Source organism: Pelobates fuscus, chromosome 8 (assembly GCF_036172605.1).
Source record: "Pelobates fuscus isolate aPelFus1 chromosome 8, aPelFus1.pri, whole genome shotgun sequence".
Classification (NCBI taxonomy): Eukaryota; Metazoa; Chordata; class Amphibia; order Anura; family Pelobatidae; genus Pelobates; species Pelobates fuscus.
Window position 1 is genome coordinate 36,465,325 of NC_086324.1, and position 20,249 is coordinate 36,485,573.

A 20,249-nucleotide genomic window follows, 5' to 3' on the forward strand; every position below is an offset into this window, starting at 1 on the left:
CCCATTATAATACCAAAAAGGTTTTCTGGATCTGATTCAAGCAAGCTTTAGTAATTTTATCTGGCGTGGTAAAAGACCTAGATTTAGTTCTATCACATTAGCAAAGGAGGGCTTTCAGGAAGGGTTGGGAAATCTACCGATAAAGGAAATGTACCTAGCTTACATGCTTGTACATATGCAAACTACAACTAATAAGTAAAAAAAAAAAAAAAAAAGTAAAAACAACAAACAATGCATGGTATAAATTGCAGTTAGATAATATAAAACAAAGAAATCTTGAGGTTTGATTATTGAAGGAAGTTAATGACCGTAATTTTATTCCACCAGAAGGCAGTTTAAAAGTTCCTTGTCAAATATTGTCAATAGAAAATTATAAAAAAGGAGTTAAATATTTCAGGTAAAATACACAAGGACACTTATATCATAATTCTGGAAAGTTTTATACCTTATCCAACACTCCAAAAATGGAACACTCCAAAAATAGATGTTACCACACTGAATGATGATAGAAATGATATGATGCATTTCAAAATTTACCAGTCAAATTTGAGATTCCAAATCAAAATATTTTGAATTATTTGAGAATTAAAAATGTCTTGATAAATCATTTATTAAAAGATGATGGCGCAAACCATTAAATGAAAAAGTTATTTTGTGGTAAGGAAATAAAGGGTGTTTGCTATAAAGATATGGATCTAATGAAGCATAGATTTAAAGCAATCTGTTCCCCCAGCCATGAGAAAATGGGAAAATGAGCTTATTTTAACTATTTTAAATTCTGAATAGTGCATATCTTTTATGAAATAAAAAAAGATAATCTATTGCCTCAATAATTTAGAAACACAATACAAAATAATACAACAATCATATTAAGTTCCAAATAGGCTTGCTAAGATTTTCTCTGGGAATTTATCTAAATGTTAGAAATGTTTAAAAAATAAGGGCACGAGGAAACATATCTGGTGGGGTTGCCCCTATATTTCTCAATTTTGGTCATATGCAGTTAGAGTATTAAATGTTTATAGGGACTCATTTCTTACAGAAAAAAAAAACATAAAATAGCTCTCCTACATTTAAACTGGAAAAAATTTCAGTTTAGGATCTAGGATTTCGACCACACACTGTTTAATGTCTGCAAAAAAATTTTATTGCAAGAAATTGGAAACAACATGTGATCCACCACCAAAAGCTATTTAAAAAAAAAAACAATTACTGTTTCAACTACAAATGGAAAAAGGTATCAGCTACTATAACTTCAGCCATAAGATTAATCATCTCTATTTTGAATTAATTAATAAAATAGAACAGATAAATATTATAAACTTTGGTGATAAATTGTACACATATAAGGATGGGTTTTGACACATGCTTAAAAGTTTATGTATGTGTGTTTAGCAAGGAGAGGAGAGAGGGAAGGAGAGGGGAAGGTGGAGTTTAGTCTTTTTTTCCTTTCTTTCTCTCTCTCTCTCCCTCTTTCAGTATTGCATATTGGAGAACTTTATGTAAGAATTACATGAATTGGAACTGTTCTCTAAATCAAATCCCAACTGTACTAATGGCTAGGGATTTTGATGTTCAAATTAAGATATTTTTAAAGCCAATTAAGAAGTTCTAAAATGAATCTATGGTGGAATAAGAAGGGTGTAGGTGTGAATCCATGAATTTAGATAATGATTATAACAAATGTTTAGTAATGTTTATTGTATAATAGCACACCTGATTATTTTCCATTGTGAATTTATCTAAATATGTTGCATGTTTTGTCTGCTGTGTGTGTGATTTTCGATGTATAATTATAAAGGTTTAATACTAAATTTCTAGTCTGCTCTGCTGACTTGTAGTGTAAATCATAATTCTACAAAAATGTTTAGTTTTTTTGTTTGTTTGTCTTGTTTTTCAACATTCCTCTGTCCCTTGGCTTTTCTATTTGCTTTTGTGTTTTACATATCTTCTTACTTCAAGACTAATTTGCTATCGTTGTGGAGTTTTATTTTCATTTTCCCTCATTCTTCCTCTTTATTAAGATTTGTTAATATTTATGTATATATATATATATATATATATATATATATATATATATATAAGGGTCACAAAGCAGAGCTCTCATAAATAAACCTGTTACTAACTACAAACACCCTTAAATACCCAAGATGCAAAAATCACATTACCAGTTCCAACTTATTAGCCCAAAATAATCGCCCAGGAACAGCCCAAAGCAATCACCCAAGAGCAGTGATACCAGATCAAATCTAATGGTGCATAAACACACAATTGAACCACATACCCTAACACACTCATCCATCACTTATACACATCATTGTGAATATAATAAAGTGACACCATATATACCATTCACTGAGAGAGTCTCCCACTGTCAATATTACTAACATTACAAGATTGCTTACATAGTTTGGGAAAAGGAAAGTTTGGTGTTCAGTATGGGAAAAGGATGTATAACATTTTGCAGGAGGCGATAGAACAAGGTGTTATAACTAACACGTTGTTTGAATACCTGTTGGAGAAGTATCCCAGATGTCCCATAATGTACACTTTACCAAAGATTCATAAAAACCCACACCAACCACCAGGATGGCCTATTGTATCAGCCAAAGGGAGTTTACTTGAGCCAATTTCTTGCTGGCTTGATTTAGTATTTAAAGGGCCAGTGACTACCTACCTGTGTAAAAGATTCTGCTGATGTGATTAACATGTCAATTCAACTACTTTGGTTCACCTAGGGACAGTGGATGTCTCCAGTTTATACACCATCATCCCACACTCTGAGGGTGTTGAAGCAATGAGCCAAGTTCTTACGGACGCACCAATACCGGTAAGGTGCCCCATTGACTTTGTTTTGCAATTATTGTTACTAACTCTGACCTCTAATTATTTTCATTTTGAGGACCAGTATTACATACCACTTACAGCTACTTCAATTGGATTGACAATGGTGGCGATGTACGCCAACACCTTTATTATTCTTTTATTATTATTTTATGATTTATATAGTTCCATCAGATTCCGTAGCGCTGTACAATGGGTAGACTAACAGACATGTAATTGTAACCAGAGAACTGGACGAACAGGAACAGAAAGGTGGAGGGCCCTGCTCAATGAGCTTACATTCTAGAGGGAGTGGGGTATAGTGACACGAAGGGTAAAAGTAGGGGTATACAGCAAAAGATTCACAAGACAATTATCACTAAACGGTAATACACATCTATCACATCTATCATTTTACGAAGGTGCATCAAAAAACACTATGCTATAGAAATACAACTATTAAGTATACAATTTTGTTACGAATTAATAAATTCATGTGTTGTGTAAATATATATATGTATTAAGGCCGTTTGGCCTGTATTTGTGGGAGGGGCTTAAATTAATTCACTCCCCTATATAAGGGACACCCCTTACCTGACTCATATCGCTTGAGATCAGCATCAGAATGACCGTCCCACCCACTCCTCATTTCAACACTTTCTATTTTCTTTACATTTACTTTTCTTTCTTACTCCTTGGTGGGCCCTCTTTATTTACAGGCCTACCGTATCGTCGGTCTCGGCACACCACAACCGACTTGCTCCCTTTATACTATCCTACGCTTATGCTGGATCCTTACTCCATATATATTTATTTACACAACATATACATACATATATATAATCCAATAATCCTGCACATGCCTGTCAGAAGTACTCACTTAGGAACTTTCATCAGGATCACAACTATATATATATATAAAGTCCTGCCTCCGGCACTCACCATTAATAAAGAAATGTAATCTGTAATACCTGGGTGCTTCCAGCGCCAAACATAGAAAGGTATTAAATGGAGCACTCCTTAGGAAATTTTCAATCATGAATTTATTCAATAATCAAATACAAAATTAGCTCCTGAAAGTGTGAGTGGGCATATTTCCCTATTTTTTATACACCACTTATTCATATTACAGTATACACTATGTGTGGTTATTTTGCCTTTTGTCTTTAAGGTACAGCATACCTCCATTAGGACTCCTGTATTAAAATATTCTAAGGTAGAGGTATTGCTTTATATTCCGCACTTGATATCACGAGTCACATATTACTAGCGCTTCACCTACACATTTCTATTATTTCAATAAGTATTCAACATTTTTATATCTTTAACCCCTGGTGGTGGTTTTTACAAGCGATACAGTGGTTATGGTAGTCATATCCAATCTTGATATTTAACTCTAGAGGGACATTCTAGCATTTATTGGTGTTTATCCATCGTTCAGTTGTGAATCTATTTCTGTACAGTTACTGCAGCTGCCTTCTTTATAGCTCCTAGAGCTTGATCTGCCAGGAACCATTCTCATACATGCAAAATTGTGCAATACTGATCCAATGAAGGATCACATGAGACCTGCCTTATATCATATCTCACGATGAGCAGGATAATGCATGATTTCCACAGCTGTCACTCACATAACATGATCTGTTAAGTATTACAATGACATTTAATGAATAATGCACAATAGGTCACTATTCATTAAAAAAAAGTATTTATTAAAAACGGTTAAGAAGAGTAGTTGATATTTTTATGCAGTTCACGCAGTTATGCATTTTCCAGCGCTTTTTCAGTGTTTCTTTCTCTGGCTCTGCCTTTTCTCCCCAACCCCTCTTTGTTGGCATTCCCCAAGGTTCTGTCCTTGGTCCCCTATTGTTCTTAGTCTACACTGGCTCCCTTGGTAAACTCATCAGCTCCTTTGGCTTCCATTATCATTTATATGCAGATGACACACAAATCTACCTGGTCTCTCCTGATCTCTCTCCGCCCATCTTGACTCGTGTCTCTGACTGCCTCTAGAAGATTTCAAACTGGATGGCTGCTCACTTCCTTAAACTCAACCTGTCCAAAACAGAACTTCTGGTCTTTCCTCCCTCAAGTGTTGCTACACCCTTGTCTGTGTCCCTCCAAGTCAATGGCGCTACCATCCACTCTACCTCTAAGGCTGGCTGCCTAGGTGTTCTCTTTGACTCCGACCTCTCCTTCACCACTCATGTCCAGTCGATCACCAAATCTTGCTGCTTCCATCTCAAAAACATAGCTCACATCCGCCCCTATTTAACACCAGACTCGGCTAAGGTGCTGGTCCATGCCGTTGTTCTTTCTCGCCTTGATTACTGCAACCCCCTTCTCAGTGGTCTTACATGTTCCTAGATTGCACTGCTGCAACTGTCAAAAATAACCTAAGTTCTCAGTGAATACTTTTCTAGCAACCTATTTCATTACCCCTACTTATACCCTTTCTCTCACTATACCCCACTCCCTCTAGCATGTAAGCAGGACCCTCAACCCCTCTGCTGCTATGCGTCCATTTGTCTGGTTACAATTATGTGTTTGTTAGTCCACCCATTGTACAGGACTATGGAATTTGGTGGAGCTATATAAATAATAAAATAATAATAATAATAATGAGCATACCAATTGCTATTCTATTATGAAAAGTGTCATGTCCCACATCTCCATGGAATGGTTTGGTTGCTAATCCAGGCTGCTCCAAAACATCTTCTTTATGTATGGTAGGCAATATTCATATAAATAAAATGAGACACACAATCACCACAGACAACTTTTATTACTTTTCAATGCGCTTGGCCGTGGTGTTTATTCAAAGCTCTAGGGGCATACAACCACAACTTTAGAACCATAACTTTGTATCCATAACCATATAACAAATGGTTCACCAACTTTTGAAACTTTTAACTTTATTAACCACCAAATAGTCAGTCAGTCATAACTAACCTGACCGCGTTTTACTTAAAACTTTCAACTTTATTGCCAGTCAGCCATAACTAACCTTACCGCCTTTTATTTAAAACCATTTAGCACCATATCCTTCCTCAGAACTTAACCCTGAGGATGACTTTTGCCCCAATGCTTCACAACACCAAGACAATACAATTAAATAAAAGTAAAGGGAGGGTGGATGGGGTCTGTCCGCACCGTTCCTGCTTCAGTCCACTCTGACAGGATTAAGCTTGTGCTGCTTATTTTTATACTGTTCCAGTTTCCCGCTCTTTTACTGCTTGCAACTTTCAACCAATCCCATGCCAGCTCCAGCCCCCAGAAACAGCTGTGTCATCAATTCTGCCCAGATACCTGTCTGACTGACCATCTACCACAAGATGTAAAATTCCTCACATTCAAATCCTAGACAAAACAGATTAACTCCTTCATTGCCAACATACATATATGCCACAGTGCTTAGTGCCTATGGCTTCTTGAATGAATGCAGACAGTGGCAGCTACCTTTCAAAATAGGACATACATAATTTGTGTCTTATTGCTTGTAATTTGTATTACACAGTGTTATTCGATAAACTGGCCTTTGCCAGGAATGGACAAGAAGATTTCTTATTTTAGGACATAACAGCTAAGTCGAAAAACTAGCTGAACTTTGATGAACTTTGTATCCGATCAATGTAAATTGGCCTAGAATTTTAATTTCACTGGTCAATTAATGTAATGCCCAATTTAGTAACTATCCAATGCTTTTGTCATGTTCACTTTATTGCACTGTGTCATTATTAGAGATGTCCCGAACAGTTCGCCAGGAACTGTTCGCCGGCGAACATAGCTTGTTCGCGGTCGCCGCGGCGGGCGAACATATGCAATGTTTGGTCCGCCCCCTATTCGTCATGGAGGTGGGAGGGTCTTGGAGGGAGGGTCTGCTACTGATTGGCTGGAATGTATCTGCTGACTGTGAGGTACAGGGTCAAAGTTTACTCAATGATGATGAATAGTGGGCGGACCGAACATCGCATATGTTCACCCGCCGCAGCTAACGCGAACAAGCTATGTTTGCCGGCGAACAGTTCCCGGCGAACTGTTCGGGACATCTCTAGTCATTATACAAGTGATATAATTACACTTTGCTGAGAGCAATATGTCAGAAACTCAGATTCATAGCAAATGAACATCATTACCACTATATAGATTGCATTGTATTCATTTTTTGAAGCTGTGAGCCACCGGTCCACTTTCTTATATCTATTTTAATTACTGTATTCACAATATCTGTTTTTTCCTACTCATATTTTTAGGTAAGAGCCAGCATGAAGCTTACTCTGCGTGTCTTGTGTTTACAGGTTGTGTAAGACGGTTTAAATGTTGCCAGGTCAATATTGAAGATGGAAAAGGAAAAGAATGGTGGAATCTCAGGAAACCCTGTTTCTCAATAGTTGAACACAGTTGGTTTGAGTCATTTATCATTTTCACGATTCTTCTTAGCAGTGGTGCACTGGTAAGTTCACACACTACTGTCCTCTGATAACAAACAATACTTGGTGTCTTGTGATTGACTACGGGTGGGACATTTTCATGGACACTGTTTTCTTGACTTAAACAATTAGAGGTAACATGGTATACTTTCAAAAACATATTTATAACTTTTATAAGATATCTAAAATGTAATTAGACTTCCATTACACTTGCTGAAATGTGTATTCTGTCTTAAATAAAAACAAACCTTTTAAAGCAAATTTTAGACTACCATTTGATGGGAATTATCATGTGGGTCGTTTTTAATTATTTTGAAAAGGAAAGAGGGAGGTTATGACATCTGTCAATACTGACCCATTCATGAGTCATTTAAAAGTATACAAAAGAAAATATAATAATTATATAAATGTATAGGCTCTACAGGCAATGGCAAGTAGGAAAGTCAAATACTACAGACATTTGCACCTAAACCACAGTCAAATAAGATGCCACTCCCATCCATATTTTTTTCCAAATGAAGTAATCAATACAATATAATATGTGAATGGAAAACATATCAAAGTAAGAAGACAGACAGCATAGAGAGTCAATTGAGAAAATAAATGCAGAGCAAAATTAAAAAAGACAGACTAACAGCAGATACATTATATTTTTCCTGCCTCAGTATGAAGAAAACATAATTAAATAATTACATAACTACTAAAAGTTACTCACTGTGTTTGCAGGAAGATCCATTAACACAATATATTATAACCAATAAACACTGCATGTAAATGCTCATTATCCTTTGTGGTCCCATACTCCAAATGTAGCCAAATGTTAGCTAAAATCATGAAACATGAGGACTTGCCTATGTTCACTTACTACCGTATATACTCGAGTATAAGCCGAGTTTTTTAGCACATTTTTTGTGCTAAAAAACCCCAACTCGGCTTATACTCGAGTCAATAGTCTGTATTATGGCAATTTGCATTGCAATAATACAGACTGGGGGAGAGGGGGCTGGCAGAGCTGTAACTTACCTGTCCTGCAGCTCCTGTCAGCTCTCTCCTCCTCTGCGCCGTCCATCCAGCACCTCGGGCAGCTCCAGTGTAAATCTCGCGAGAGCCGCGGCTCTCGCGAGACTTACACTGGGAGCTGACAGAGGGAGCTGCACGGACGGTGCGGAGGAGGAGAGAGCTGACAGGAGCTGCAGGACAGGTAAGTTACAGCTCTGACAGCCCCCTCTCCCCCCCCCCCCCACTGAACTGCCAATGCTGGACCACCAGGGAAGGAGAGCCCCCTCCCTGCCATGTATCAAGCAGGGAGGGGGGCCGAAAAAAAAAAAAATTAGTAATAATAAAAAATAATAATAATTAAATAATAAATAATAATACAATAATAATAATAATTAAATTAAATAAATTAAAATAATAATGAATAATAATAAAAAAAATTGAAATAATAAAAATGAAAATAATAAAAAAAACACCCACCCCCCACCAAGGCTCTGCAACACACACACACACCACTCATACACACACACTGCACTCATACACTGCACTCATACACTCGCTGCACTCATACACACGCTGCACTCATACACACGCTGCACTCATACACACACACTGCACTCATGCACACACACTGCACTCATGCACTCACACTGCACTCATGCACTCACTGCATTCATGCACTCACACTGCATTCATACACTCACACTGCATTCATACACTCACACTGCATTCATACACTCACACTACATTCATACACACACACTGCATTCATACACACGCTGCACTCATACACACACTGCACTCATACACACGCTGCACTCATACACACACGCTGCACTTATACACACACGCTGCACTCATACACACACGCTGCATTCATACACTCACACTGCATTCATACACACACACTGCACTCATACACTGCACTCATACACTCGCTGCACTCATACACACGCTGCACTCATACACACGCTGCACTCATACACACACACTGCACTCATACACACACACTGCACTCATGCACTCACACTGCACGCATGCACTCACTGCATTCATGCACTCACACTGCATTCATACACTCACACTGCATTCATACACTCACACTGCATTCATACACTCACACTACATTCATACACACACACTGCATTCATACACACGCTGCACTCATACACACACTGCACTCATACACACGCTGCACTCATACACACACGCTGCACTCATACACACACGCTGCATTCATACACTCACACTGCATTCATACACACACACTGCATTCATACACACACACTGCATTCATTATACATACACTGTAAATAAATATTCAATTTATATATTTTTTTTAGGATCTAATTTTATTTAGAAATTTACCAGTAGCTGCTGCATTTCTCACCCTAGTCTTATACTCGAGTCAATAAGTTTTCCCAGTTTTTTTGGGTAAAATTAGGGGCCTCGGCTTATATTCGGGTCGGCTTATACTCGAGTATATACGGTACTCATTTCTACTTTTTAAATATATGTGTCACCACCCATTTATTAAAGGAATATTTTGTATTTAGTGCAAATGTATAGATCCCCTATGGTATTTATATGTTCCACTGTATGCTATCAAGTACATTTTAACCTTCTCCATATATTGGGAACAGCTGAGAAAGTTCACAAGCAGAACTTTAGGTAAGTGGAAAACACAAACATTGATAGAACCAGGTAGATAGCTGCTAACCTTAGTAACCTTACCTTTTAAAATGGTGTGAATGTACAGAATTGCCTAGAAGAGGTTCCATAAACCTTCATTTCTTCTTTAAGTTGTTTTCATTTCATATCTGTATTCCTGTTTTTGCAGGTGAAAAGTTTGAAAATGATCTCAGAATACATCTTAATTCGGGGGCGGGGCCTGGCTGCTGAACTGAGCGGACGCTTGATGCTCCAGCTCCTGCTTGGCACGACAAGTAAGCAAAACTAAGGGCACAACACAACCTCGAAACGCCAAATAAAAGACAGAGAATGAGAGGGGAAGCACTACTGATCACCCTGACACCAAACAAGCTAATCTTTCCAATGACGGCACTCGAGGGATGTGGATGGCCTACAAACGTGGTCGGTGCGGAGGAGGCAGCCGCTCCTCCGCCGCCATATAAGCCTGCAATCCTGAATCAAGGCTCTTGCCCCCCCCCCCCCAAGGACCGGTGGGGGTTATCCCGGTCGACCGTCCTGGTGCCCAACAGCGACATCGTAGGCCCACAACCCACGAGGGCAGCGGAGGCCATGGGCGGGAATCCGGGCGCTACACAGACACGCTCACTCGACCAAAGGCTGGATGAAGTGTTTGCTGCCTTCTGGCTTCGCATAGCTGAGAGACAGAAAAGCTCTCCTCCTCTTCCTCAGCAATCCACGCCGTCACAGAGCCGTGCAGGGGACCCACTCACGCTGCCGACAACAGCTGTACCGCAGGGTCGGAAAGCTGAGCAAAGACCTTCTCTGCCGGGAAACAGAGATTCCAGCGCCAAGCACGATACCCCTGCCATGGAGTCAGCCCCACACTCACCCTACATCAATCCCGCACTGCTGCGGCCCAGGGGAACACAGCGGGGAATTAAGCGACAAGCCTTGCTGGACTCTGACTGGATCCCTGCATCGACGGACACTAGCCCCCTGCCGCACAAACATGGCAGATCCCATCGTGGATCGCTGCGGCCCAGAGGAAACCAGCATAGAGACGAACGGCAAGCCTTCCTGGACTGTGCTCGGATTCCTACATCGGTGGACACTCACTGCCTGAAGCTTCAACAAGGCAGATCCGGCATCGGTTAAGCCTGCTTCATCCTATGAGGTCTCACGCTGGCCATAGGGACGGCGCCTGCATCTGTATAGCCTATGTATAGCATCTGTATAGCCTGTATATGGCATCTATATGGCCTATATAGCCAATCGACTAATCTTATATAACATCCCTAACACGCCCCTCAGATCCAGTGGGTTTAGCTGTGTTTTTCTTCATAACTCTAGATTTTATGACACAAAACTAACAGTTAGGCATGTTTATAGATGGCCTGTAACCCTACAACTCAATCTGACAAAAGCGAAAACCTGACAATCTATTGGTTATATTCCTTTCTTATCTCATACTCCTGTCCTATAAGCTTGTTTTACATTTAATTATATAATGTGTTACTCAGGTGCCATCTGTGGCGATATACTCAACTGTATTCCTCACCAAAACGTGTCCCCAACTAATACCTATCATTTATCAGCAACACGAGCATCTAGCCATGTTTGCTTAGCTTGTTGCCGTCCTAGTTTAAAAAACAAAAATGTGCAGAATTATAACGTGCCTAGTTCAGGACTATTATTTTGTGTTTCATGCTTGACTCTGATGTCTGATAACTGTCTATCTTTACTACACTTAAACTTTACAAATGTGCCTTTATCTCAATGCCACATATGTGTAAATCTGAGATATTACTGTGATTACGTATGCTGTCGTGGCACCGTATGTCAACTTGTTAAACTGAGCACAACAAAAATAAACAATAAAAAAAAAAAAATACATCTTAATTCAATAGATAATTCTTTACTTTCACTGTCTTATGTGTTTTACAGGCTTTTGATGACATTCATATTGGGAAACATACAACTCTCAAAACTGTTTTGGACTATGCAGACAAAGTCTTTACTTACGTCTTTATTGTAGAAATGGTTCTTAAATGGGCGGCCTATGGATTTGCTACATATTTCACTAACGCCTGGTGTTGGCTTGATTTTTGATTGTAAATGTAAGTATTTAAACTTCATTATCTATTAATATTCACACTTTAGAAGAAATTATCCATGTTAGCCCCTGCAAAGAGAATTGCAAAAGTGTATTTAAGTGTATTATACAAATGGATGTGTCACATATTTTACTTGCTGTTATAAAATCTTCACATTTTGGCAGTTATGTATCACAGGAAAGCTCTATATGGTGCCCCTGTTTACCACTATATAGTCTTAAAGCATAGAATTTAGCAGGGCTAACGATACACATATCTTTAGCAAAAATATTATATAGTTGGTAAGAGTTACCGTATATACTCGAGTATAAGCCGAGTTTTTCAGCACATTTTTTGTGCTGAAAAACCCCAACTCGGCTTATACTCTAGTCAATTGTCTGTATTATGGCAATTTGCATTGCCATAATACAGACTGGGGGCTGTGGGGGCTGCAGAGAGATGTTACTTACCTTTCCTGCAGCTCCTGTCAGCTCTCTCCTCCTCCGTCGGTCCGTTCAGCTCTTCTGTCAGCTCACAGTGTAAATCTCGCGAGAGCCGCGGCTCTCGCGAGATTTACACTGGGAGCTGACCGAGGTGCTGAACGGACCGGCGGAGGAGGAGAGAGCTGACAGGAGCTGCAGGAAAGGTAAGTAACATCTCTCTGCAGCCCCCACAGCCCCCTCCTACACAGTGCCCATCCACTGGACCACCAGGGAAGGAGAGCCCCCCTCCCTGGCCAGCTAGCAAGCAGGGAGGGGGGACGAAAAAATGTATATATATTAATAATAATAAAAAATAAAAATAATAAAATAAAAATAATAATAAAATAAAAAATAAAATAATATAAAAAAAAATAATAAAAAAATGTAATGAAACAAAAAAATATTAAAATAATAATTAAAAAATAAAAATGCCCACCAACCACCAAGGCTCTGCATCACACTCTGCATTACACACACACATACACACACTGCATTCATACACACACACTGCACTCATACACACACACACTGCATTCATGCACACACACTGAATTCATACACACACACTGCATTCATACACACACACTGCATTCATACACACACACTGCATACACTGCATTTATACACACACACTGCATTATATACATACACACACTACGCACACTGCATTCATACACACACACACTGCATTCATGCACACACTGCATTCATACACACACACTGCATTCATGCACACACACTGCATTCATACACACACACTGCATTCATACACACACACTGCATTCATACACACACACAGCACTCATTCACACAGCATTCTCATACACACACACTGCACTCATGCACACAGCATTCATACACACACACAGCATTCATACACACACACTGCACTCATACACACAGCATTCTCATACACACACACTGCACTCATACACACAGCATTCATACACACACACAGCATTCATACACACACACTGCACTCATACACAGCATTCTCATACACACACACTGCACTCATACACACAGCATTCTCATACACACACACTGCATTCGTATACACACACTGCATTCATATACACACTGCACTCATATACACACTGCACTCATACACACACTGCATTCTCATACACACACACTGCATTCTCATACACACACACTGCATTCTCATACACACACACTGCATTCTCATACACACACTGCATTCATTATATACACACACTGTAAATAAATATTCAATTAATATAATTTTTTAAGGATCTAATTTTATTTAGAAATTTACCAGCAGCTGCTGCATTTCCCACCCTAGTCTTATACTCGAGTCAATAAGTTTTCCCAGTTTTTTGGGGTAAAATTAGGGACCTCGGCGTATATTCGGGTCGGCTTATACTCGAGTATATACGGTACTCTATTTAAAATATATAACTCATTGACACTACAATAGAAAATAGGGAATTGGAGGCTACAAAATGTATTAAAATATCATCAAATACATTTAAATAGCACAATAAAGAAATAATACACAATTGTGGTGCATATACATAAAATAAAAATTCCAAATGAGTCCATTCATTAGCCTAAAATGCAAAACTTGGTACACGTGATCAGATGAATACAAACATCCACATGCCTAAAAGGAAAAATAAAATAATACGAAAATAAAAAAATTAAGTTGGTCCTTTAGGTCTAACCGGTTGAACCAGTCACCTTCCATTTTAAAGTGTCAATACACTACAAAGGAATTGCGATATCTCAAGTTGATGACGGGGCGGAAATCTTCATTCTTTTTCTGAACCAGAAAGATATTGCTGTATAAACCGCCTTCATCTCTGGAGTACTGCACCGCCACGGCTCAAAATATGCCTTGGGGTGTCTTCTTTAAGGAATGGTATGCCTTTGTGGGGTAGTTGGAATAAGCAACCTGCTAAAAAAAACTCTCTGGCTGTGTTTTAAATGTGCCCCTTCAACGTTCACATATACCTTGCAAAGGTACATACAGGAGTATTTCTTCACTTAAACAACATAGCTGAGCAACATATTAAGTATTATACATCCGTAGCACAGATAAAGCTTTCAAAATATACAGTATAAACTCACTGCGGATAAATGTTCCCATGCTAAGGTTCAAAATATACCTTTTGAAATACCCCGAGGTGTCTTCTTTAAGAAATTGTATGCCTTTTTGGGGTATTTGGAATAAGCAACCTGCTAAAACACTCCAAAATAGAACACAGAGCCATCAAAATCATCTATGAAAACTCACACTTAAAAAAATCTGAAATGATCACGTCTCTTTTACAGCAGTGTAACTTTACAAAAGACACATAAATGAATTTATTTTGAATTACTTTTCATAAGCTGAACATATTAGGCACATGTTATTGCCAAAGATGTAAACAATAAATTAAAAAAATTCAGTCCAGCAAGTGAATAACTGATGTCTTCAAACATCTAGCAATACTTATCTTCTGAATCAAAATAATTTGTAAAGGTTTATTTGATCTGACAAGGTCCAAATATTTTTATTTTTTTAATTCTGCGGGGTTTTCCAGCATTTTTCCAATTACAATTTCTGGCTTATCTCTAAGTGGTAATAATTTTATACAAACCCAAGAAGAACAACCCTGAGGTAGAATGGACAAAAAATCCATCCATCAGAGTTGTGGTGGTTAAAGGATATGGTGGGGCATAACCCCTGGAAATAGAGACAAAAAGTGGGACTAGTGGTTGGCAGAGTTGAGGCACACCGCCACACCAAAAGACCTTATATCCTTATATGAAAAGGCTGTTTCTGCACATACCCTGTAGGGGAACTCTTATGAGCAGATAGCCAGAGAAAACAAAATAAAAAACTCTTTAATGGTCCCTCTTGGGGAGAGAAAAAAATAAATAAACGTACAAACATATAAATTAAGTTAAAATTGGGACCTAGTGGGGAATAGTTATGACTAAACCGAAAAACAATGTTCCTAGAGCAAATAACAAGGGTAATATCAATGTCTTAGAAATTTGCCAGGGATTGTAACAATGTACTAATATCACAGAACACCAAGTGCCATAAATGTATACAAATTGCAACTTGCGGATCAAATGGTTCCTGGAACTGCCTTGGCTGATATCCCATGTATTAAATGCTCCTCTAGGCTGAACCAGAAAAAGATATATAGAGAATCTAAAAGAATAGCAAACCTTAAATTGCACTAGTTCGAATGGTGTCAGACCCTTATATTAGGTTACTTATATATTAGACAGGAAGATACCATAACAAGATATACAGTAAGCTATTTTCGATTAGATAGAAAAAGGAGTAGTTCTTTGAAATGCCAACAATTTTAATATCCCGTGCATTAAAGCACATATAGATTTGTGGCAAAATTTAGAGAGAAACACAGTTCCTCGTTGTCAAAGAGAAAACAGCGTTTTGCCAGATATGTAACAGGATGCCAAACAGCTATGTGAGATTTGGGGGGTAGGAGTCCCTAGCATCCTGTTCATATAGACAACAATCACAGGTAGAGCCCAGAAAGAAATTTGTTTGATTAGTCAAACCCCAGAACTGTCCCAAAGTAAAGTTTAAAAGTATTTAGAGAATCATCCGCTCTGTGTCGGTAGCTCGACGCGCGTTTCGGCGATACACGTCGCCTTTGTCAAGAGCTTTGTATACAAACCCACCATATATGTTTATACAGGAGATATAATTTAGATACCAGTATCTAAATTACATCTCCGGTAGGTATTTGAGTGTTATTTAGAAATTTAGCAAATGTAGTAGGTACCAAATACCATCTAAATAGTATTTTAAAAAAATATCATAAATATTTATTTGTATTTTTTGTGAGTTTAAATATCCTTGCCCATTCATCCTCTGAGAACTCATCCCCCATTTCCTGTTCCCATTAAATAATACTTAATAATACTGTTTAGTTTCTCTTTAGGTTTATATTCTTTTTTAGATCTTATTGATTCTTTAAATGAGATTGCTGTTCCCCTCCAGTGAAAGAATGGTATTAAAGATACTGGTACCTACTTTTTTATGACTAGGCACATTTTTTTTTATTTTTTTTAAATACATAAAAATTTCAGTTTTTAAAAGGGACATGCCTCCCTGTATTTCATTTAAGATCTCTGTTATTTCATTTGAAATAATCTACCACATAATTAAAACCTGCCTATTTCCATTTACAATGGTTTACATTGGAGATATACCCCAATAAGATGGAAGTAAAACTAGAAAGGGTGTTTTTTTACATCATATGTTTTTTTTAAATTGTTCATAAACTGAAATAGTTCTAAAACTTTTTTTTAAAAGCTAAGGTGTCAAGACAGATCATCCAGATTGGCTGTATATTTATAAAGGATTGCTTTGCGATTCCCGTTCAGGTAGCTTGATCTAATTTTTTATATTTCCAGGCTATTACATGTGTGACCACAAATAAATCTGGAAATGAGACTCCACCTTCCCTTAGATTATGAGAAAGATTTATATGGGAAGTTCTAGTTTTTTTTTAACTTATGTATTTTTAAGGTTCACAATGTTTATATGGGTACAACTGGCTGACATTTCAAACAAAGTAAATTCAAGTTGTGCTTCAAAGTCAACTTTGAGTATACATTCATGTGCAGATACAATTCAATTCTGTTGTTAGCCAAGCATAGTTATGTTATAAAGTACATTGTGAGATTTAACATAATGTAAAGAAGAGATAGTAACGTAACTTGGAGGAAGGGGTAATAGAGGGGGGGGGGGGAGACGGAGGGGGAATGGAAGCTTTGCAAAGTTAGGAGGCATATATAGTACCAACTATGAATACTTGCCCAGAGTCCTATAAATTATACTTTCTTATAGAAAGATAATGTGAACCTTTGAGATTATGTGAGTTTTTGAGAATCATGGGTAGGCGACCTTCTACGGTCTTTCTGGATTGACACCCAAGGCAGCCATGTAGCGATTGGCTATTCATATGAGGGTTAAGTTCTAGGTTTTTTTATGTCCCCATATGAATTTCAAACCTGTATTGTGGAATTCCCATAAATTCTTTCTAGGTACACTCAAAGCTTTTGACCGCATTAAATATTCAAGTTTAGAAATCACTGTAATATTTAATTACAGAGATTCTACCCAACCAAGAAATCCTTAGATTGCCTAGCAAAGGGCTCTATAGAAAGAACGTACAACATGGGGGCCAGTGGACAACCTTGCCTTGTCCCATTGCTTATTCTAAATGTGTCAGACTCTACTACCTCACCCCCCCCCCCTCACCCTGTACTTTTGCAGAGGGATACAAATACCAACTCATTATTATTTAAAAAATAAGACAAGACCTTTAGAAGATTATTTAGAGTGTTATAATATATACAGTTTTTGTGGCACAATCTTGTATCTCATTTATAAACTCTTGTTAACTTTTTAAACAAATAATATAATATTAAGGACCCATCAGACCAAAATGTTCAAAAATAAATTAAGCAGTGCAGGTTAGCTTGTTCAACAAAGGGCACCGGATAGCCACTGAACAAAACTTGGATGAAAAGCAAACAAAAAAAAAATCGCCACTGTGATATAACAATCTTAGAGAAATAGCTTCAAAGCTTGTAGAAACATCATTCATCATCATAAATGTAATTCTATGACCTTTGAAGTAAATGCATATATTTTTATCTACATTTTTTTATGTATTTGAAGTGATATTTTACATTATTTGATTTTCTCACAAGCATTTTGCATTGGCTAGCAGATATTTTATTAATGCAGTCACTGTAACATGTAATCCTCACCAATGAATTCATGCCTAGTTTGATGTTGTCATGCAGATTTCCATCTGTTAACAAAACCATATAAGTATCCATATAATGCTTATTTTTTAAACTATGGAGTTATTTATTGTACAATAAATGTCAACTGGGAAAATAAAGAAGCAGAAAAGCATACAGAACACCCTCACACAATCAGCGAGAACCATGAAAGTGTAACATACCTACATATTGGTTATAACTTAACATACAGCATTGCATGGAGTGAATTTAGCTGTGCTAGAAGATTGTTATCCAATAGAGCTAAATTAACGTATATCTGTGTTGTGGGTCAGAATGTTGATCTTTGTTATATTCAGAGGAAACACAAATTGTTGTTACAAGTGCACTTGGAGAAGCGAGAATTAGACACCAGACACCTGTTGGTATTCAAAATAAGCCTCTGACGTTTTATTCATCAGCTGGGTTTTATACATTAAAAGGTAAGTGCTTAAGTGCAAATACTCATAGAACAGTAATAGCAAGGGAGTACAGATAAGACATAGGGATGAGCGTCATGTACACATAACAAATAAGTTTCAAGGTAAGAGAGAACAAAATGATTAGAGTAGAGACATCTTAGGTGGGGGCTATCTGCTCCCGGAACTTAGACATATATGGTCTTAAGTGTTGTTTAAGCATCAAGCATTTCCTGAGTCCAAGTTAGCCAATTTTAATATAGGATATCATTATATGACACCTATAAGCTTGAGCCTTGGAATCAAGATACATGTTATCACATCTGTCAAGTTAGTCAAGGAAACAGCGAGGAAGCACTAAGAAATAGTACCGCTACCAGCAAGAGTAGGAGGCACTTGCGATGGGTAAATTTACATTATAATGCTATTGACTGTTGATATATTAGAGCTTATATAATTATTATAAAATGTTCTCTCTTGCAAACCCTGTGATGATGCTATAGATTTACAGTGTTCGATCAATTTTCTTTTTTTTTTAGATTTCTTTGATTAGTCTTGTGGCTACTGCCTTGGGCTTTTCTGAATTAGCAGCGATAAAGTCACTCCGGACACTAAGAGCACTAAGGCCTCTAAGGGCCTTGTCAAGATTTGAAGGAATGAGGGTAAGGAGAAATGAAGGTCTATGTGTGTGTGTCTTTTATATATTTCTGACTCTACAATGGTTGTGTTCATGTGAATAAGCAAGAAAATTTAAACTTTTCACAAGCGATAAAAATGTAAGTTAACTACAATCCTATGTAGGTATATGCTCTGCATAAAACATTACAACCTTGATTATTTTCTTCTCTTTAACACCTCCATACAAATGAAATATAGACAAATAATATTGTTACAGTGTTTGACGTGTCCTTTTATTTACGTTTTTTAAATTTAATCAGACAGATATATTGGATTAAAGGGTTCTCCATTCAGCCCCATTACTCCTAACATCACTCCCCCTTATGGGAGGAGGAGGGTTTACTGATGGTAGAACAGGGGCGGCACAGTGGAGGGGGCCGTGCTTCCATTGGCAGTCTGGCACCAGTTTGCTATGAGCATTGATATCAGAAGCACAGAATTGATATTTGCTAGCCTGGAACTTAATTTTCGACTTGCTAATGACAATGCTGGAGGTGAAGTTACACCTCAGACAACTAAGGGGTTATTTTCTGTACGAGCAGCATTTCTTAGTGAAACATATACATATATGCATATACCTACTACATGTACCATGACCACTTTAATTCATCATTTAACTGATGATTATGTAGTCACTGTTCTTAAACAGTCATGAAAATAACCACATTAATATATTTTTCTACAAAACAATATTTGTCTTAATTTCTTCCTCCTCTTTTTCATTCTTTCAATTTTTGATTTTCCAGTTTCTTTTTAAGTTAAGTTTTAATATACATAGAAAAAATATATGGGATGATAAAGAGCTAACTCTGAAGGCAATAAAAACCGAAGTTCGAGTTGCTCTAAATCAAGCTAAATATAAAAGAGAAAAAAATAAAAAAAAACAGG

At 37.6% G+C, this 20,249-nt stretch overlaps 1 protein-coding gene across 1 annotated transcript in view; it reads left to right on the plus strand.

Moving 5' to 3' along the window:
* LOC134571229 (sodium channel protein type 9 subunit alpha-like) overlaps positions 1-20,249 on the plus strand; it is a 122,188-nt gene that overhangs the window by 48,132 nt on the left and 53,807 nt on the right. The window contains 4 exon segments of the mRNA XM_063429400.1: positions 7,077-7,276; positions 11,847-12,013; positions 16,810-16,816; positions 19,223-19,345. Of these exon segments, the coding sequence (XP_063285470.1) occupies positions 7,077-7,276; positions 11,847-12,013; positions 16,810-16,816; positions 19,223-19,345 (497 nt within the window).